The sequence below is a fragment of the Peromyscus leucopus genome, chromosome 1 (assembly GCF_004664715.2).
Source record: "Peromyscus leucopus breed LL Stock chromosome 1, UCI_PerLeu_2.1, whole genome shotgun sequence".
Lineage (NCBI taxonomy): Eukaryota > Metazoa > Chordata > Mammalia > Rodentia > Cricetidae > Peromyscus > Peromyscus leucopus.
Window position 1 is genome coordinate 6000962 of NC_051063.1, and position 22157 is coordinate 6023118.

The window sequence follows — 22157 nt, forward strand, 5'->3', positions numbered from 1 at the left end:
ACATACACAACTACCCCCTTCCAAATTAAAATAAAGGAATGTAGTAGCTGGGTGTGGTAGTTCATACCTGTTAATACCAGCACTGGGAGGAATGACAGTTTGAGACTAGCCTAGGCTACATAGTTCCATGCCGACGTAGGTTAAAGAGTGAGACCATGTCTCACTCTTACACACATGCACACCAAAACAAAACACACATAGATTAAACGAGATAGTCAAGGAAACAGGTGGATGATATTTTTCCTCTTTTAGTGCTATGGGAAGTCCTATATACAAAGGAAACACAAAGTAGTTTATTCAACCTAGTAGGTAAGGACCATCTCCATGGTGAAGATATATTGGAGCTGGGCATGGTAGTGCACACCTATGATCCCAGCACTTGGGATGTAGAGGTAGGATGATCAGGAGTTCGGATTCAACCTTGACTGTGGATCAAGTTTGAGGACAGCCTGAGCTACTTGAGACCTTGTCTCAAAAATAAGCAAAGAGATGGGATTTGAGCTGACCTCCCTTTCTCTAATTGCACTTATCCTGTCTGTCCATGCTCTTGTCAAAGGGATCTTAAAACTGGAAGTGAGGTCATGTGAGTTCTCAGCTTACTGTCCTTTAGTGGATCATTGCTGCCTTGACTATAATCTAGTTCCTTAGTGTGTTGTGTGCTTTCTCCTGATGGGCAGATCTCTGTCTTGAAGATTAGTGTCAGGATAGCCTTCAGGTGTTAAAGCATCTTTTTTCTTCCCTTAGGGCATTTACAGACACACTGCTTTTTATGCTTGAACTGTGTTTATTTGCCCACTAACCCATGGCCCTTTACTGTGACTACAACCCTTTTGTTGAGGGATTTTGTTGTAGTATCTCTTTAATAAACCTCTAGCCTATCTATCAGGATGAGATATTGATCCCCTGTGCTCCAAGAAGCTCCATTGTTTGTGTCTGGCAGTGTTCTGCTTGCTTATTCATTCTACAAGTATTTACTGAGTAGTTCCAGTTTGCCATATGCAATGCCAGTATGCCTCTTAGGCAGATGTTCGGTTTATATAAAGAAATCCCAAGTCACATTAATTTGAATCAGGGGTCAGCAAACTAAGGCCCTGGGGCCAAATCTGGCTGCCATCTAAACAGCCATAAGCCAAGAATGTGTTTTTATTTTTCTTATTAAGTGGTTGGGGAAGAAATCTAAAGGAATTAAATAATTCATGAGGTTAATGTCCACAAATAAAGCTTTGTGGGGACAGAGATTCTCATTCATTTATTTCTGTTTGTGGCTGCTGTCTTGCTGTAACAGCAGTGTTGAATGATGTGACAGAGACCACCTGGTCCTGAAGGCTTAAATATTTACTGTGTAGCTCTTTACAGGAAAAAAAAAAAAAAAAAAAAAAAAAAAAAAGGGCACCTGTCTTAAACAAATGTTGGCCTAATACATTCTTATTTTGAAATCCAGAAGTAGGTTGTTCAGAGCTGGTACCTGCAGTATCAAGACCAAGTTTCTTTCTATTTTGTGGCTCTCTACATATGATTAGGTGCCTTAATTCATAGATCTGTAATGGCTCCTTGAGCCATCAGAGGGATACTTTGCAGTCAGCTAGAAGATGGAAAAGTAAGAGCAGGCTGTGACTTTTAAGCGCACTTCCTGGAAATCGCATAATCTATTAATCTCTTAAATCTCTGTGGCCAAAACTTACTTACCTGACCATAGCTATATAGAGAAAAGTCTAGAAATGAAGACTTAGGGTGTGGGAGCTGCATGTTCTGTTCATAGCCTGGTACTTGGAAGCAGAAATAAAATACCCTCCTCAGTCTCTTGATACATAGGTACCTACCTCTTCATAGACTGTTTCTCAGAGATAGGAACTGTGGTGTTGTTATGTATGTCCTTGCTGCTTAGCATTACTGCCTGGCATGGACATTCAGCAAATACTGAAGTAATTAATTAATTGAGCCTCAGAAAACAAATAGGTTTTTATACACATGTATAAGGTTTAGTTTTTAAAAGGAATGATTCCCACCAGTGAGAATGTAGCTCATTGATAAGATTGCTTGCCTAGGATATTTAAGGCCCTACATTCCATCTCCAGTACCGCAAAGTAATAATATTCATGATGATGGGATAGTAATAGTGGTAGCAATACCTGGGCAATGGTGGCACATGTCTTTAATCCCAGCACTCGGGAGGCAGAGGCAGGCAGATCTCTGAGTTTGAGGCCAGCCTGGTCTACAAAGCAAGTTCCAGGCCAACCAGAGCTGTTATACAGAGAAACTCAGTCTCAATAAATAAATAAATAAATAAATAAAATAGAAAAAAAGTGATAGTAATTAATTAATTAAAATGAAATGAAGGTTGAACTACAGAGGAGAAAAGGATTTTAATGAGCATATGTTAGAGGAACCTCCAAATAATTGATGTTTGGGAAACATAAATAGAGGAGGACCCACTTGTTCAAGCATTGAGCACCTTATAGGAATTAGTAGACAAGTGGGATGGAAAGGCAGGCCGTTACTGTCTCAGAAAGTAGATCCTACTTATAAACAGCTTCTGGGGTTAGATGACCTCTGTGTCTTCTTTCCTTATTGACATTGCCATTAGGAATGTGTAGTTGTGTACCTGCCTCCAGACAAGTCACGCCATCTCTTCAGGCAGCACTCTAATTACAGGGAAGCTGGTGTTGGCTGTGGTATTTTGGAACGTCTGTTCCTGCTGTCATCTGCCTGGACACTGCCAGTATAAGACACCAGTAGGAGATCAAGGCTCTCTCTCAGGCAGTCTTCTGGTAGTGGCTGTGTGACTCTAGTTTTCACTAGACAGTCCTCCCTGAGCTCCTCAAGGTGTTAAGCTTCTGCCATATCACCTGAGCCTCTGAGGTGCAGTGATGTCCCTATTTCTCTTTGTCCCCCGGACTCATGGCTGCCTGGTGTTGCTAATCTCTGGTTCTTTTGTGGTTTGCTAACTCTCATTGGCACTGAATGATGTCCTTGCTTCCTTCCACCTAAAATACTCAAACTCATGTGTTTGTGTTTGGCCTCTGAGTGATAAAATGACCATTATACAAAGCTTGGCACTTTCAGAGAAGCCAGGGTTCTTGGAACATTTATTAGAAGGTGGGTTATATGTAAATGAAAAGTGGTGACAGACTAGTGATGTCCGGACTCCGGTTCAGGTTCTGTTCTATGTCTGTTAGCACCAGTAGGACACAGTTTGTCATGATTTTGCTCTGAATGTGTGAAAATTTTTCTTCATTCTGCCTGAAGTGTTGCCACTAAGAAATTCTGCTGCAGTAAGGATTTAGTCCTTAACTGTTACCAGTTGGTCACTGTACCACTTTCAAGGATTTTCTGTAGTGTAGGCTTCTTTGGAGGCTGAGGCAAGAGTATCACAGGAGGGGATCAGAGACAGAAAGGTAGAATAAGAAATAAAAGTGTTCTTTGTTCACTGAAACAGTGCTTAAGTAGTCTTCAAGAGAAAGAACATTGTTCCTCTTCCTTTGTCTGGACTAGAACTCATGCCTGTAATATCCACACTCATGTAGCTTTATTATTAAGTAAATGTTATAGGCTTCCTTGGGAACCCAACTTCCTTTTAGAGCAAAATTGATTCTCTTTCTAAGATTTATTTTATTTTTAATTACACATATGAGTGTGGATATGTGCATGTGAGTTCAAGTGGCTGGAGGACAGGGTCATCTGATTCCCTGGAGCAGGAGTGAGCTAACTGAAATGGATGCTGCTAATAGAACTCAAGTCCTCTGGAGGAGCAGCAAGTGCTGTTAACCACTGAGCCACCTCTCTATCCCCTTCTCTCTCTCTCTTTAAATTATTTATGTTTTTGTGTGTGGGGTGCCAGGGAGGCACTCTGTCATATATTCTCTTGAGATGATCTCTCACAAGTCTTGAAGCTCCCCGTTTCAGCTAGGCTGAATGGCCACTGAGCTCTTGGGAGGTGCCAGTCTCTACTTGTGCCCTTCCCCACTCCCCCAGTGCTGGGGTTACAAGCCCATGCAGCCATGCCTGGCTTTTTTTTTTTTTTTTTTTTTTTTTTTTGGTTTTTTTTTTTTCGAGACAGGGTTTCTCTGCGTAGCTTTGCGCCTTTCCTGGAGCTAACTTGGTAGCCCAGGCTGGCCTCGAACTCACAGAGATCCACCTGGCTCTGCTTCCCAAGTGCTGGGATTAAAGGCGTGCGCCACCACCGGCCTTTTTTTTTTTTTTTTTTTTTAAATGCAGGTAGTAGGCATTCAAATTCAGGTCCTCATGCTTGCAGAGTAAGAGCTCCTACCCACTGAGCCCAGCCCCTAGAGCAAATTGTACTTATTTATTTGTTTGTTTGTTTATTTTGATACACGGGTCTCTATTATGTAGCTCTGGCTGTTCTGGAACTGATTATGTAGAACAGGCTGGCTTGGGACTCAGAGAGATCCACCTGCTTCTGCCTCTCTGAGTACTAGGTAAAGCATGTGCCACCATGCCTGGCCTTAGAACAAATTTTAAATTATCAAAATTACTTAAAACTTCAAAGTTACCTTAGAAATTAACTTATTTTCTGAAGGGAGGCGCAGTGTGAGCAGTATCTGCTGTTCACTTCTCCACCAAGCGGGAAGCATGGGCTCTGGCACACATAGCACTCAGATAATATTTGTATAATGGATGGGTACACATTTCCCCTAGCAGAAATGCTTCCACACTCCCTGCATCCCTCTCCACATACCTGCATCGTCTAGTGATTGGGTGCTATAAGTTGGCTGTATAATTTGAAAAGTGAGAGCATGCCCTGCTTCCTCTCAGGCCCAGCAGCAGCAGTCCATATCTGGCAATACTGTCCAGCCTCAGAAGTCAGCTCCTGACCAAGACTCAGCAAGCAGCTAGTCCAGGGCCGAAGCTGACTTTGGCAATGCAATCGTTTCAGTAGTCTGTACTTATAATTTATCACCCCTTGGTTTCTCCCCACAAAATGTTCACTATCTAACTCCTCTCTAGGTACACTTCTGAAATTTTTTATTCCTTTAGTAATTCATTCACTCATTTCCTGTCTGATGAGGTCTCCTATGGTCAGTCACTTCTGGCTGTTGCTGGGTCTGCAGTGCTGCAGAGAAAAGGCATGACTTCTGTCTCAGAGAGCTTATAGTTACTGAAATGACAGAAAGCAGTGATTCCTGTCACTCAACTGACATAGATGCTAACAAGGGAGAGTGGGTTATCTGAATCTAATCCGAGAGCTACAACTTCTTTTCTCTTCCTGTTGCTTTATCTCCTCAGCATCTCAGCATCTTTCTCCAGCTCTCTCCTGCCAATGTCTGGAAAAGCTTTAGATCTGTTCTCTTCCTTACAGGTAAACTTTAATGAGCCCTTGTCCATGCTTCAGCGCCTTACTGAAGATCTGGAATACCATGAGCTATTAGACAGAGCTGCAAAATGTGAGAACTCTCTAGAACAGCTCTGCTATGTCGCAGCCTTCACTGTTTCCTCCTATTCCACTACTGTCTTCCGAACCAGCAAGCCATTCAACCCTCTCCTTGGGGAGACCTTCGAACTGGACCGGCTGGAGGAGAATGGGTATCGATCTCTCTGTGAGCAGGTAAAGAGCTCAGACCTAACACTTTTCCTTTCTAATGACTGGGTAGTTTTTGAGAAGCCAGTCTCAGTCAGCTCGGTCTGTCGTCTTTTTCATTAGGGTTCAACACACTAGGCCTGTTGTTCACCATTGTTGTAGATGTAAAAATATCAAGGGAGACTCTTGGGTGTTTATCACCAATTAATAGGCCTATCTTTCTCTTCTCCAGTCTTCTCTCTTAATTCAAACCTGATTTCATCCAGGTGAGTCATCATCCCCCTGCTGCTGCGCACCATGCTGAATCCAAAAATGGCTGGACATTGCGTCAGGAAATCAAAATCACCAGCAAGTTTCGAGGCAAATACCTCTCCATTATGCCCCTCGGTAAGGCCGCCATGTTTGTTCCAGTGAAAGGTGTTCTGGCATGATGGAGGAGGCCACTGTTTCAGGCACCAACCTCAATCATTTAACTTCCCAACTATCAAATACCATTCTGCCATAAAATTCTTTGTCTCTCTGGTGTATTTACTTTTTGTCTCTAAAAACTGCTTTAGACTGTGGATTCTAACATTCACAAATTCTTTTTTTTTTTTTTTTTTTTAAGATTTATTTATTTATTTTGTATACAGCATGTATGACTGCAGGCCAGAAGAGGGCACCAGATCTCATTATAGATGGTTGTGAGCCACCATGTGGGTGCTGGGAATTGAACTCAGGACCTCTGGAAGAGCAGTCAGTGCTCCTAACCTCTGAGCCATCTCTCCAGCCCTCATAAATTCTTTTAATGGTATTTCCCCATTACTCTAGTTGCATCTGTACATAGAACATTTAGGATTATGAGATCAGGTTTCTTGGCTAGTCTCTCTCCTATGGTCCTCTCTCCTCTGCTTGATGGATTAGGTGTCATTTATGTAATGACTGAATCCTGGGTAAGATGAAACTTTATTTTATTGGATTTCAAGCTATTTTTGTGTCAGGATCAAAAGATGAAGTCTGGGAGTAGGCACCCTGACCTATAGAGTTGGAAGCACAACAGAACTTGGTAGTGTGTGTGTGTGTGTGTGTGTGTGTGTGTGTGTGTGTGTATGAAACTTCTAAGATTTATTTTTGTTGGGCATGGTGGCACATGCCTTTAATCCTAGCACGAGAGAGGCAGAGGCAGGTGTATCTCTGTAAGTTTGAGGCCAGCTTAGTGTACAAAGTGAGTTCTAGGACAGCCAGGGCTATTACACAGAGAAACCCTGTTAAGATTTATTTTTACTATTTTTAATGTGTGTGTGTGCCTGTGTATGTGTGTGTATGTGTGTTTGCATGTGAGGGTGTATATGTGTGTTCAGTGCAGTTCCTACAGAAACCAAAGGTGTCAGATCCCCTGGAGCTGGTGTTACAGATAGTTGTGTGCCACCAGATATTCATGCTGGCAGTCAACCTTGGGTCCTCTGGAAGAGCATTTAACCACAGAGCCATTTTTCCAGCCTCTGAAAATTGTATTTTTATAGTTTATAATCTCATCACATAACTTTATATTGTTTACTTATACATATATTTTATAAATTTTATAAGAAGAAAGTTACATACTATCTTTAATACATAGCTGGCTTTACTGATCTCTTTAGTTTCTTAATGTGGATTAAAGTTATTGACTAGTGTGTCCTTTCAGAGTTTTTTATAGAAGACCATTTCAATTTTGTTGACCTGGGAATGACTCTGATAGTTTTATTGGATGTAGAATTCTTCCTTTGATAGTCTTCTCCACATCTTGAATATATTTTTCTACTGCCTCTTGGCCTCCTATATGCTTTTTCCCCTCAAATTGTGTGTGTGTGTGTATATATATATATATATATTATACACACACATATAAGTATTTCATACATGTCAAGTTTATAGTCCAATGCTGTTTACTACATCCATAATGGCATATGAACACTATTAACCATCTGACTCCAAGATACTTCATTTTGTTCTGCTGAAATGGTCCACCCAGTAAATAGTAACTGCTCATTTGCTCCTTCCTCCAGACTCAGAAAACCACTGCTCTACTTTTTGTCTGTATAATTTTGACAGATCTGTGACTTAAAAGTAATTGTCTTCTTGTGACTGGTTTATTTCATCTCAGGGTCTTTTTCTTCTATGTTCAATGTTAGGGTTTCTATTTTTTAAGCTGACTACTCCTATTACATTGTAAATGCACACACACTGGGGTTTTCTTTTAATCTGTCCACTTGTTGATGGTTACAGGTTGCTTCTATGTTTCAACTATTGCATATATATTCTTCTGTGAAGTTGAGTGTAAATATCTCTTAGAGTCCTTGAGTAGCACGAATCTTTTTTTTTTTTTTTTTTTTTTTTTTTTTTTTGGTTTTTCGAGACAGGGTTTCTCTATGTAGCTTTGCGCCTTTCCTGGAACTCACTTGGTAGCCCAGGCTGGCCTCAAACTCACAGAGATCCGCCTGGCTCTGCCTCCCGAGTGCTGGGATTAAAGGCGTGCGCCACCACCGCCCGGCGAGTAGCACGAATCTTAAAAGGTCTTATTAGCCGGGCGGTGGTGGCGCACGCCTTTAATCCCAGCACTCGGGAGGCAGAGGCAGGCGGATCTCTGTGAGTTCGAGGCCAGCCTGGGCTACCAAGTGAGTTCCAGGAAAGGCGCAAAGCTACACAGAGAAACCCTGTCTCGAAAAACCAAAAAAAAAAAAAAAAAAAAAAGGTCTTATTAATAAAAACAAACCCAGTGGCAGATATTGGGGGAAATTCTGAAAGATCAGAGAAACAGAACAAGCCACAGCTAACCTCACCTGGCCAACTTCTCAGCCGACCTTGTTTCCTTAAACTGGAAGCCTCTGAGTCCTCACCCGAATGGATCTCAGCTGAATTGCTGCTAAAAGCCTCAAAGCTTAAAAGCTTAAATAGTTCCTGTTCCTCATGCCTTATGTACCTTTCTGCTTCCTGCCATCACTTCCTGGAATTAAAGGTGTGTGTCCATGGACATTACACCAAGCTTCTCATTTTACTGATCAAATGTGGGTAATACAATGTCCATTTTGCGGTGAAGTTCTATTTTCCTAGTAGCTGGGAAGTTGGAACATATCACATGTGGGTGGGTATAGGTACATGTGTGGAGGTTGAATATCAACCTCAGATGTCATTCCTCATGAGCTGTCAACCTTGTTTCTTGTTTTTTTGAGACCGGGTCTCATTAGCCTGGAGGAAAGTGGGTTAGGCTGGTTGGCCAGTGAACCCTAGGAATTCACCTGTCTGCCTCCCAAGAGCAGGGATTACAGACTTACCCTGCTGTACCTAACCTTTCAAATGGACTCTAGGGATCTAATTCAAGGTCCCCATGCGTGTGTGGTGACACTTCACTGGCCGAGCCATCAGAAAGGGCTCTCTCAGGCATGTGTGGCCAGGCAGGAACGGCCCGCCTTCTTTGCCTCCTGAAGCTCCTCTCGGCACCTCTTGGCCTCAGCCTTTACCAACATGTAACCAAATAGAAATTCTGCTGCCAGCATCCATCTCTGCTGTGTTGATGGGACATCAGAAGACAGTTGAAGAAGCTGGGCGTAGTGGTGCACGCCTTTAATCCCAGCATTTAATCCCAGCACTCGGGAGGCAGAGGCAGGTGGATCTCTGTGAGTTCAAGGCCAGCCTGGCCTACACAGCTAGCTCTAGGTCAGCCAGGACTGTTACACAGAGAAACCTTGTCTTGGGGGGGGGGGAGAGAGAGAGAGAGAGAGAGAGAGAGAGAGAGAGAGAGAGAGAGAGAGAGAGAGAGAGAGAGGGAGGAGAGAGAGAGGAAGGAGGAAGGAAGGAAGGAAGGAAGGAAGGAAGGAAGGAAGGAAGGAAGGAAGGAAGGAAGGAAGGAAGAAAAAGAGGAAGAAAGAAAGGTGTGTGTCACCATGCCTGTCTGTTTCCAGTGTAGCTTTGAACTCAGAGATCCATCCAGTGATAGGATTAAAGGTGTGTGTGTGCGCCACCATTTTCTGGCCTCTGTGTCTCTCTAGTGGCTGTTTTGTTCTCTGACCCCAGATAAGTTTATTAGGGTGCACAATATATTCGGGAATGCAATATCACCACATCCTTGCTTCCTATTCTTTTGAGTATATACCAGTAGTGGAATTGCTAGATCACATGGTAATTCTCTTTTTAATGTTTTGAGAAATTCCACACTGTTTTCCACAGTGTGACTCTACCATTTTATATCCTTCCAAACAGTGTGCCAAGGCTGTAGTTATCCCATGTCCTTGCTGTTCATTCATTCATTCATTCCTCAATAGTATCTACACTGATTGTTGTGAAATATATCTCATGTGCTTTTGGTTTAATAGTGGTGTGTAGTATATTTTCGTGTGCTTTTTTAATGATTTGTGTGTTTACTTTAGAGCAGTCTATGTAAATCCTTTGCCAGTTGTTCTCAGGATTTTTGTTGTTTTGAGATTTTGTAGCTCTGGCTATCTGGATCTCAAAATGTCAGCCAGACTGGCCTCGACCTTACTGAGATGCACTGCTTCTGGAGTGCAGAGTCAAAGGTGTGCACCACCATCCTGGGCCTTTTGACAAGTTTTGTTACTTTGTTTTTTTGAGACAGTCTCACTATGTATTGGAATTGAACTCAGAGACCTGCCTGCCCTCTGTCTTTTAGTTGCTGGGGTTAAAATTATGTACCATCATACCTCGTCCCCTTTGCTATATTTTAAATTGAATTTTTTTGAGTTTTAGGAGTTTTATATGTGGTCTGGACATCTTTCCCTTATCAAAAAAAAAAAAAAAAGGATTTACAAGCCAGGCAGTGGTGTTACATGCCTTTAATCCCAGCACTTGGGAGGTAAAGGCAGTTGGATTTCTGAGTTTGAGGCCAACCTGGTCTACAGAGTGAGTCCCAGGTCTACACGAGAAGCCCTATATCAAAAAATAAATAAATAAAATAAACAAACACAAAAATAGGATTTACAGATGCTTTCTTCTGTTCTGTGAGTTGCCTTTTTACTCCATTGTATTGCCCTTTGATGTACAAATTTTCTAATTTTCAAAAAGACCATTTTGTCCATTTTTTGTTTTTATTGTTGTTTATGCTTTTGGTGTCATTTCCTAAAAGTCATTACTGCTGGTGATGGTGGCGCATGCCTTTAGTACCAGCACTAGGGAGGCAGAGGCAGGAGGATATCTGAATACCAGGCCAGCTACAAAGAAAGTTCTAAAAGAGCAAGGACTACACAGAGAAACCCTGTCTCGAAAAACCAAACAAGAAAAAGTCATTGCTAATGTCTTGAAACTTTTGCCTTTGATTCTTTTGAGCGCCCACTACCACTAAAAGACTGGGTTTCTCTGTGTAGCCTTGGCAATCTTGGAACTCATTCTGTAGATCGAGTTGGCCTTGAACTCAGAGATTCACCTGCCTCTGCCTCTGGAGTGCTGGGATTAAAGGTGTGTACTGCCACTGCCTGACTTCTTTTGAGTTTTATATAGTTTGAGTTGTGACATTTGGGATTAATGTTTGTGTATACTATTAGGAAAAGGTCCTTATTTAAAAAAATGAGACTGGAGAGACGACTCAACAGTTAAGAGCACTGGCTGCTTTTCCAGAGGATCCGGGTTCAACTCTCAGCATCCACATAGCATCTCATAGCTGTCTGTAACTCTAGTTCCAGGATACCCAACACCCTCATAAAGGCAAAACACCAATGCACATTTTTTAAAAAAGGAAAACAAAACAAAAAACAAAAAAAAAGGTTCAGCTTCATTTTGCATGTAAATAAAAGACTGTTATTTTCCTATTTAGTGATTTTGGCACCCTTGTCAGAAATCATTTGAGAGTATATATATGTAAGGTCTTATTTCTGGGCTTTTTGATCTGTCCCATAACTTGTTGTCTTTATGCTAGTACTACAATGTTTTGGTTAGTATGGTTTTGTAATAAGCCTGAAATCTGAAAGTATGAATCTTACAGCTTTGTTTATTTTCAAAATGAATTCCCTTATAATTTAATGTGAATTATTTTTTCTCTAGAAACTATCTTTTCACTTTGTGTATGTGTGTGTTTGTTTGTGTATGCCTAGAGTGTTCAGATGCCTCTGGACCAGAAGAAGGCATTGGGTCCCCTGGAGCTGGAGGTACAGGCAATTGTTAGAACCTGACATGAGTGCTGGAGATAGAACTCAGGTCTTTTGCAAGAACAGCAAGTGCTCTCAACTACACACACACACACACACACACACACACACACACACACACACACACACACACACACACACACACCTCTGCTCCTACTGTGGATTTTAATTTTGTATGCATTTGGGAGCTATACCTACTGAGTACCTGTTACGTTACAAGCACCTTAATGAGCAAATAAGCAAATATTGACTGCTGACCAGGATGTGGTTTCCCAAGTCTATAGATGATAAAACTGGCCAAAGGAAGTTAAAATATTCATTATAAATACAATCCTGATACTAACTACCCACAGTATTTACAGACTCTATATGTTAAGGGCACAGTCCCCAACAAGATTTTCCTTGCTTCTTATATAAGCCACAAATTTTGGGGTGCTAAGTTTCCCATACTTTGAATCAACAAGCTATAAATTTAAGGGATACCCAAGTTCCTTCGGGTTTGAAAACTGAAAAAAAAAAATTCTAAATTTTTTTTTTTATCTTATTTTATGTATGTGTGCCGTGTGTGCCTGGTGCCCTCAGAAATCAGGAGAAAATGTCAGACAGATCCTCTAGAATTAGAGTTATGGATGGTTGTAAGTCACTGTGGCTTTTGGGAACCAAACTGGGTCCTCTGTAAGGGCAAAAAGTGCCCTTAACCACTGAACCATCTCTCCAGCTTCATTAGTTTTGAAAACTTACTGGAATGACTTGTGGAATTCAGGAAAGTGGTGTTTATACAGTGTTGTCATTCAGTGTACAAATCAAGGCTAGTTGAATGAAGAGATTTTGAAGCAGAAGCAAGGAGGGTTCTGCATATAGCACTTCCATGACCACCCCCAAAGGAATCAGGACATTTTGTTCTTCAATTTTGGACTCCAGAGGTTTTATTGAGGTTTCATTCATTAACATTAACTGTCAGTGACCCTCTGAGTTACCCCAGCATCATAAAGTATTAAACCCACCTAAGATAATTTCTCTTGAGAAGTTACAGCAGTCAAAAGAGTCTCTTCAGTAACCATAGCAACCCCAGACAAATTATTATGAAACATAGGATTGCACATCTAGTGAGTGAAAGGCCAGGACTGAGCCCAGTTCCAGGTTTGAAGCTTTCCTCTCTGTATTCTCTACTCTTGGTGTTAAGACCCATAAATAAGTAGTTTGCTAAGGTCACCCAGCTGATTACTAATCTTGACTGCCAATGCATGTTCCTTTCACAATGCAGTGGGTTTTTTGTTTTTTCATGATGGGGCACATTTGTCTTGTTTCTGTAAATTTTGAAATTGGTATTATAAAATACAGCTCCCTAGCTAAGGTGTATCAGTTGTCGTTATCTGATATCACCTAATCATATTTTATTCCTGTGCTTAAAATCAAGTAAATAAAAGTAAACCAATACAACAGTTAAGAAAGTTATGCTTTTTTTTTCTACTTGCTGTTTTCTTTTTAAAGCAAGAAATGTTAAAAGGAAATCAATTTTATTTCTAGTGTGCATGATGCTGTTTTTCTGATACTTGGCTATACACTTTTGCTTCTAGGTACCATCCATTGCATTTTCCATGCAACTGGGCACCATTACACTTGGAAAAAAGTGACCACAACGGTACACAACATTATTGTGGGCAAGTTGTGGATAGATCAGGTAAGCAAAAGTACCCAAAGTGCCTCTGAACTTCAGAGCACCTCTTCAGGTAATCTTTGTTGTATTTAGGACCCAGTAACTGGTCCCAGACTGTTTTTACTGGATCTCTTAAGGATTTTCTCTCAGGCAGTAGTCCTACCTCCATAAAATTCTATCTATAAATTATTATTATTTATGAATGACCAAATTATAAGTTCCATCAATGACTACTAAGACTCTATTGGGCAATATAAAGGCATATAAGACATAGTCACATAGCCCCAGCTCTTAATGCTTTTGTTATTCTGAAATGTTTATTGCCAAGCAGTGTCCTAGGTCAGAAAAGGCCCTCCAAGGATTATTGTGTCATTGAAGAAATAGGACGTGTAGGTTGGAAAGTATGAAATTGCCTAGTACAGGAGATATGCTAAGAGACTATCTAGTTAAGTGTTAACTTTGGGGTAATGCTGGTTTAACTATGGCCAGAAAAGAGGTAATACTGTCTTCTAAAGAAGGGCTTCATGGTACATGTAGAATTAAGCTGAATCTTTGAAAGATAGAAAGTAGAGAAAAATAAAACAAATGAAGTCTATAGGAAGATCTGTAGAACTTTGAAACGGTAAATTGTGTTAAGTAAAGGAATTCTAGAAGGCTCCTAGTGAGGGGCTTGTTCAGAAGGGTAGACTATTACATGTGTACTGAAGGTCAGGTTATGCCACCAACATGTGACGCACATTAAAAAAAAGTTTGACCTTAATTCCAACCTGAAATACCATGATTACAGAAGGGTTACACAGTGCCCAAGTCTGGCTGGGGCTTGTTCTTTAAACAAGGGAGCACTTACATGTAAAATTTATGTGAGTCTTCATAAAACTAACTCATGATTCTTTTCACTTTATAGTCTGGTGAGATTGACATCGTAAATCACAAGACAGGAGACAAGTGTAATCTTAAATTTGTTCCTTATAGCTACTTCTCTCGGGATATAGCAAGAAAGGTAAGAGAGGTTGAAATGTAAATATTTCTCATTTAATGTGTATCCCTTAGAAGGGCTGGTGTGTGTGCATGTATAGAGAGGTAGGTAGGTAGAAAGACGTGTATCCTAAATATGGAGGTCGGAAAAGTAGGTGTTAAAACAGATGTAAAGAAGAAAACCAGGAAAGGGACCAAATGTACTGCTGAACCACTTTCTTCTCCTGAACAATGATGATGGAATGAAAGACAAGTTCAGGGGCTGGAGAGGGGTGCTAGTGCTTAAGAGCACTTACTGTTTTTCTAGAGGACCTGAGTTCAATTCCCAGCACCCATATCAAGTCGTTCACAAATGCTTGCAAACAGCTCCAGGGGATCTGACACCTTTGGATCTCCAAATGCACCTGTATACATGTGGCTTACACACACACACACACACACACACACACACACACACACACACACACACACAGCACCGTCATAGAGTGTGGGATCATGGAGGACAGGAGAAAGGTGCAGACAGTAGAACCACTGTGACACTCAAAGGAGAGATGCTGTGACACTCAAAGGAGAGATGTCTGTTACTACCACGGGGGTCAGGCCACAGGTCCAGATTTTCATGTGGGAATGAAGACTAGCTAGGATGGTGGCGCACGCCTTTAATCCCAGCACTTGGGAGGCAGAGGCAGGCGGATCTCTAACTTGGAGGCAGCCTGGTCTCCAGAGTGAGTTTCAGGACAGCCAGGGTTACACAAAGAAACTGTTTGGAAAATTGGGGGGAAAAAAATGAAGACTAGTTGGGAATTCAAATGTGTTTGTGGATCTGTGTAATTTCTAGAGCAGTTTTAAGTGTCAGTCAGGTACTTTTCTTTCTTACATTTTTGCATCAGAAATTCCTGTTCAATAAGAAGCTTTGCTCATAAAGCTATCAATTCATGGCTTTGTTTTAAGTAGTATTTAAAAATCAGTAAAAACTTGGCTAACTCCATAATGTTTAACTGGATTTAGCCAGGACTTAACCTAGGACTTTTTCTAAGTTAGACCACCCCACAGTGGTCGCTCTGCTCCAAGGCTGTGCTCTCCATCCTTATAGGTGACAGGGGAAGTGACAGACCCATCAGGAAAAGTTCACTTTGCCCTCCTAGGGACATGGGATGAGAAAATGGATTGTTTCAAAGTTCAACAAGCCTCTGGGGAAAATGGGGGTGATGCTCGGCAGAGAGGCCATGAAGCAGAAGAAAGTAGGGTCATGCTGTGGAAGAGGAATCCTTTACCGTGAGTATCACATGCAAGCCTCCTGGGGCTTTGCCCTTACCTCTGGGGCAGTATGAAGGTGTCCTGCCTGCTTTCTTAGTGGTTATCTGTGGGACTGTCCAGGGAGAGGAAAACCTGTGTGGAGGTTACCAGAGATTGTACACGTGATTGGAGTTGAAGCATGCTTTGTTCCAAGACACTACCTCACCAAACATATTGTAGTTCTCCTTTCTGAAGCCCACTGAATCATGACTCAAGAGACTCTCTTTGTAATAAGTGTTCTGTTTTTAAGACAGGGTCTCATGTAGTCCAGGCTGGTCTCACTGTACAGCTCAGGCTCTCTTTGAAGTCTTGATCTGTCTGATCCTTCTACTTTGTACCTCCCAAGCTGGGTTACAGACATTCACCACCATATCCTGCATACTCACTCCAATTCAAAGCAGAACTTTTCAAAAGCAGCCGGAAAAAGGAAGGTGCTTTCCACCTGCTAACAGTTTCCCCACAGACCCCTGAGATGACGCACAGAACTTTGAGACAAGTGCAGGCCCTTTGTCTCCTGTCACCGTCTTATATGTTATGTCTGCAGAAATAGCCAGGTCACCCCAGAAAGGGGTCTAAATCTAAAGGAAGCAGTTTTGAAGATTCCATTCTTCCTGACAAGTGTAGATAATTCTGAATGGAGATGCTGCAATAGCTATTGGATGAAGTGGTACTGGGGAAGGGGGAGTGATACAGTTTGGCTCTCTTATTTGGGATTACCTGACAAGGCTTTAGAGTTTTTCCACTTGTGGGACACTTCGATGTAGGGCAGTGTTCCAAACTGTTGCTCCTTGGCTTGGATCGAGGCTGTAGAGCTGCCTTTCCTTTGTCTTGTTTGTTCCTAGGAAGAATGCAGAAAACATGTACTACTTCTCAGAGCTCGCCCTCACTCTCAATGCCTGGGAAGGTGGCACTGCACCCACAGACAGCCGGCTTCGGCCTGACCAGAGACTCATGGAAAATGGGCGCTGGGATGAAGCAAATGCTGAGAAGCAGCGCCTAGAGGAGAAACAGAGACTTTCCAGGAAAAAGAGAGAAGCAGAAGCTATGAAAGCCACGGAAGATGGTAACAAACCTGTCCACCGTTCTCATTTCTCGGTGCATGGCGGGTGTCAGCTCTAATCTTGCTTTTCATTGCTTCCCTTTTAGGCACACCATATGACCCCTATAAGGCACTGTGGTTTGAGCGGAAGAAGGACCCTGTCACCAAGGAGCTAACCCATGTTTATAGGGGTGAATATTGGGAATGTAAGGAAAAGCAGGACTGGGGCTCTTGCCCAGACATTTTCTGAAGTGGTTGTAACTCAAAGGAAGAGGGTCGATTGGAGAAGACGGCAGAGGATGTGCGAGAAGGCTGGCAGTTGGGACTTTTACCAAGTGCTTTCCTCAAATTTGTCTGTCTTAACCAATCACTTTTTCCAAATCAATCACCAGAAGCAGACACCCGTGGTGGTGATTGGCTGGTTGCCTTAGCTGATTGACGCTGAAATCGACGTAGTAGATACCCATGTTTGTAAGGGATCGGTTTAGTGGCTGAAAGTTAGTGTTATTCTACATCTGCAAAGGCAAGTAAGTGTTCGTGGTCTTCTCCCTCTGCCCCCATATAAGATGATGTCATTCACCCTCCCCTTGTAGTGTCCTGCTCAGCCAAGACCTGCATAAGATTGTGATTCATGAGCATTTTGGTGCTGTTCAGAGCAAGGACTGATCTTAAAGTTCCTTTAAAAAGAAACACATAAGACTTAACCAGCAGAGGCATCATGCACAGGTCTCATGTTAGGAAATGTGCTCACGCGTGGAGTTGGTTTAACAAGGCGTCGTATGTAGATAACTAAGGTTTTGGAGCATCTACAGGAGAGATTGTTCTCTAGGGCTGGAATATTGAGTTACATTCTTGGAGATTTTTTCTTCACTTGCATACAACACCCCTCTGCTGTTTTCTGTTTACTTTGACAGCAACCAGAGGCCTCTTTGGCAGTTGATAAGAGGGCCACACTATCTTTATAAAGGGGTTTTATGGTCTTCCTCAGGTGGAGAACCTCTGAGAACACAGGCAGGGTGGAAGAAGACTACTAGCCACTTGTACCTTCCCAGTCCCTCCTCATCCCGTCTTCATTGCCTTTCTGGCTTCTCTGCTGGCACAGTACCAATTTGAGTGTGTGCCACAGTCTGGAGCAAAACATTGCCTGACCCATTCTGTACACTTCAGAATCTGAGAGAAGTTTCTCTGCAACAAACGTTTTCATCATCTTGAAAGTCCCATGGAATGGAGCCACCTCTGGAATAATGTGTTAAATCATCTGTATATTATATATATATATATATGTAGAGAAAAATCTAATTTTTTTTTTGTTTGTTTTCCTCTTTCCCATGAAGAATCTTGTGTTTTTTTTTTTATATCACCTGTTTCCCTGGGACTCTCGGACGCATGTTAATATGGGTTGATGCTCCTCTGCTTTCCATCTTTGAGGGGCATTGCAACCCTAAGCAGGGTCACGTGTAGCAGTTACTGGACAGGGACAAGGAGGAGGGTTTGTCACAGTGACTCACTGCTGCCTCAGCTCTGCTTTTCTGATCACCTGGCTCTTGGAAAGGAAGTCCTAGTCTTTTTCCCCACCTCAGTTTCCTTCTTCAGGAGTACGGGTAGAAAGTCAGGAGGGTGGTTTCTGGCTTCCTTCTGTTCTAGCCAGCTCAGGCTAAATCCCAAAAAAGTTTGCTTCCAAGGATGTGAGCTAAGAGCCCTCATGCTCTGTGGGAACTGCTCCTGCTGGGCCCTGGCTTCCTTCTTTCATTTTTCTCTGTATTAATTTTAGTTTCCTGTTCCGAAACATAACCCTTGTGCAACCCACCCTTGGTTGAGGGTCATAAATTGAGGTGCCTTCCTTATGTACTTTTTGTTAGTGTTTTTGTTTTTGTTCCTTAACTATTGAGCCTCAGCCAGTGTGGGTCCTTGGGGAAAAATACCATTCCAGAGGAAGCTACCCCTCCAGGGAAATTGGATCTTACTGGGTAAATTAGTACTTTTAGTCATCCTCCCACCCCCCACCGGCTCTCCTTCCCCAGATCAAACACATCAAAGATTGATCACTGGGGAATTTCCTCCTAAGAAGGCTTTCCCCAGCACAAGGGTTACTCCGGGGACACCCATAAAATGGGCACCATCTCTGGAAACTGGGATAGTATGGAAATTTCCCAAGGAACCTCGTTGCTTTAGCCCCTTCCCCCATATATCTGCACTACATTTCTAGCTTGATTCCCAGATCCCTGCTAACGGAAGAAGCCTAGAAGTCCTGAAGATGGAATAAAGTCACATGAAAGTAAAACAAGACTATATATATTTTCAGTTTTTTTGCCTTATTGCTTTTTTTCAAAAAAAAAAAAAAAACAAAACCTACTAAATTAAATAATTTTTAAAAAGCTATATTGTCTGATTTGCTTCTACCCCTACTAGGCAGGAAATAGTGGTGAACAGAGGGAGACCTGGCCATTGGTGATTTGTTCTGTTTGGGAATTTTATTGTATGTGTATGAGTGTTTTGCCTACGTGTATGTATGTGTGCTGTGTGCATGCCTGTTGGCCACAGAGACCAGAAGAATGTGTGGATAGATTGTGAACCACCATGTAGGGTCTGGGAACCAAACTGAGGGCTTCTTGCAAGAACAGTAAGTGCTCGTAACAGCTGAGCCATCTCTCAAGCTCCTTGATTTCAGTTCTTCAACATCAGTCCAGACTCATGAGCAGAAGAATAGCCTTAACACCTTGTAATCTGACATTTGTCACTGTCTTAACATAGAGAAACATAACTAGTATTTCTGATTCTGGGTCTGCTCCCTCAAAAATGTAGGGATGGAGGATATAGCTTAGGGGTTAGAGGGCTTACTTAGCATATCTCTGCCTGGCCTGGATTTAAGACCCAGCCCTGGGAGGGAGGGGGGACACTAGTAAAAGTTGAAGTCTCAAAATTCTTAGCTCTTTGATGTATGGGTTCAAATCCAGCCTTTGGAACCATAAGCAGTTGTACTTGGAAGACCTTCAAAATGAAGGGGAACACCTGTCTTCCAGCACACAGGAGGCTGGGACAAATTTCCTGAGCCTATCTCAAACAAATAAATCTCAAATAAATAAAAGCCCAGGAGTAGTGGTGTAGGCCATCACAGGGGAAGCAGGAAGATTACAAGCTCCAGACAAACCGGAGACACATAGGTCCTGCCTTGAAAGCAAAAAGACCTTTTACAAGCAATGACAACAATTTACTTTTTGCTCTGCAAAGTCCAGGCTCTGGAAGAGGATGGGCATAGTAGGGTATGGGCCTAGAAAGTAGTCCTGTCAAATTATGCCGCAAAGGATCCTGCCCATGAGCCCTGAGTCTAGAGTACAGAGGGCCCAGAGGAACTCATTCTCTATGTCATATAACTTTTAAGAGTAAACTGTTAGGCTCTTAGAAAAATAAATTTGTTCAGGCACACCTGGCTGATTGGTTAGTCAGGGTTGGAATTCAAAGCTGGGTGTGGTTAACCTGGTTTTTTGACCTCTATTAGCTACCCTTTGCCTAGGGAGTAACTGGCTTGGAAGTGGTCTCCTGACCTTTTCTGGCTGTGTCACTTACTGCCACTGAAGTGCCTGGCTGTCTGCACAGGCTCATAAGGCTGGTGCCATTTCTTTCAAGACTCCTCTCCAAGGAACATCCCAGAAATTCAGCCTCCAGGACTCCAGATTTTTCAGATTCATGTCAACAAAACGCTGTGTGTCAGCAATTGTTTTTGTACCAGATTCTTGGAGAAACCACTTATCTCTTCAGTTTGATTGATTACTATTACAAGATTGAATGTTAAATTGCTGTAAAGTTTTGTTCTTTTGTTTTCTGGCAAGGTGAAAACCACAGCAGTAGGTATGAGGCATAACAGCCCTATGCCGAGATCTTGAGCAACTTTACATAATTTAATTACTACATTAGGGGCAATCAAACAGCCACAGTATGTAATGATCCCTCTTTGATCTAATAATGTGACATGATGAGTTGGGATGTGGAGCCTGAGGGTCATAGTCCAACATGATTCAACATTATGACTCAGCAAAATTTCAAACCATTGCATTCACAGACCTTTAAAGTCCCACAAATTTAGGGAAATACAGGCTTTCATCACAGGTGATTCACCATGCTGCTTTTTGTTTTTGTTTTACATTTTATAAAATATTGACAAATAGTTCACATAGTATACAATTTGCCTGTTTGCAGAATTTGATAGACTTTCGTCCAGCATCCTCATAGGCCCATGACACCATCACCACTTTCTATTTTAGAACATTGCTGTCTTCAATCTCATACACACATATGATACATGGTGGTTACATTCCACATTATTTTTTTAAATGAACATAACATTTGCAATTGTAACCATTTTTTAAGTTCACAATTCAGTTCACCATGCTGTTTTAGGCAAGTAAGAATGACTGGTGTTTATCATTATGTTCGCCTTCCCAGCCTTCATTTCCTACACAGTTAAAAAGCAGCAGAGAATCCGGGCAGTGGTGGCGCACGCCTTTAATCCCAGCACTCGGGAGGCAGAGGCAGGTGGATCTCTGTGAGTTCAAGGCCAGCCTGGTCTCCAAAGCGAGTTCCAGGAAAGGTGCAAAGCTACACAGAGAAACCCTGTCTCGAAAAACCAAAAAAAAAAAAAAAAAAAAGCAGCAGAGGACATAGCCATCCTGGGGGAAGAGATGACACTGAAGAGGAAGACAACCACTGTTCCCCACCCCACAAAGAATTAGGACTCCAAGCTGTGCAGTGATAATGAAAGGAACAGAGAGCAGCTTACACCAGAACACTGCTGAACTTTACTCCGATATCCCAGAGTTCTCCCACAAGGACTGTGCCAAGGTCAAGGTCCATCCACATTAACCAGATCTTGAAGGAGGCTCATTTCTACAGCCTGTAGCAGAGAGGACAGTCTTGACATGATAACCTAGGCACTTCTCCCTTGTTTATTAAAGTCATTGCATTCACACATACATACATAGATCCCACAAACTTGTTCAATCCATACACTTCAAGGATTTGCTCTACCGAGTCAGTAAAACAAAGCCTCAAAAAGTGGCATAGAAAAATCTTCAGATTTTGCTCATTAAAGATGAACAAAACAAAATTTATGAAACAAATTCAGAACCTCCAGGTGTGGTGGTACACACCTGTGAATCCTGGAGGTAGGAGGATAGCTCAGGTTCATTCTTAACAACAGAGTTTGAGGCCAGCTTGGGTCTCGTGAGACCCAGTCAAATAAATAGTAAAGCACACAACTTTTGTCCACACTCGTCCTTACCCACTGAAAGCATTTGGAGCCTTGTATGGTTTCTGGAGTGCCTATGATAACTAGCTCCACTCCCCTTTCAAACTGCTGCTGCTCTGGTCTATTGTTCCTTCAGGAAAGGAGCTGAATATGTTAATCCCAGATCATGGGGACCCCCAAAAGACCACCATGGAGACCAAATCCTTTACTTTCAAGCTCCAGAGCTTGATCTCTCTGTCTGTCCCATATAGTGGTGAGAGCAGAGAGCCCAGAGCCCAGGCAGAGTGGGGTTTTGCTCATAG

At 42.2% G+C, this 22157-nt stretch overlaps 1 protein-coding gene across 1 annotated transcript in view; it reads left to right on the forward strand.

Moving 5' to 3' along the window:
- Positions 1-18914, forward strand: part of LOC114703395 (oxysterol binding protein) — a 33565-nt gene extending 14651 nt beyond the window's left edge. The window contains exons 8-14 of the mRNA XM_028884213.2: positions 5318-5563; positions 5803-5923; positions 13224-13327; positions 14208-14303; positions 15372-15553; positions 16417-16637; positions 16721-18914. Coding sequence (XP_028740046.1) covers positions 5318-5563; positions 5803-5923; positions 13224-13327; positions 14208-14303; positions 15372-15553; positions 16417-16637; positions 16721-16863 — 1113 coding nt within the window. The 3' untranslated portion in view covers positions 16864-18914. The remainder of the gene's footprint in view (positions 1-5317; positions 5564-5802; positions 5924-13223; positions 13328-14207; positions 14304-15371; positions 15554-16416; positions 16638-16720) is intronic.
- Positions 18915-22157: the final 3243 nt, after the last annotated feature.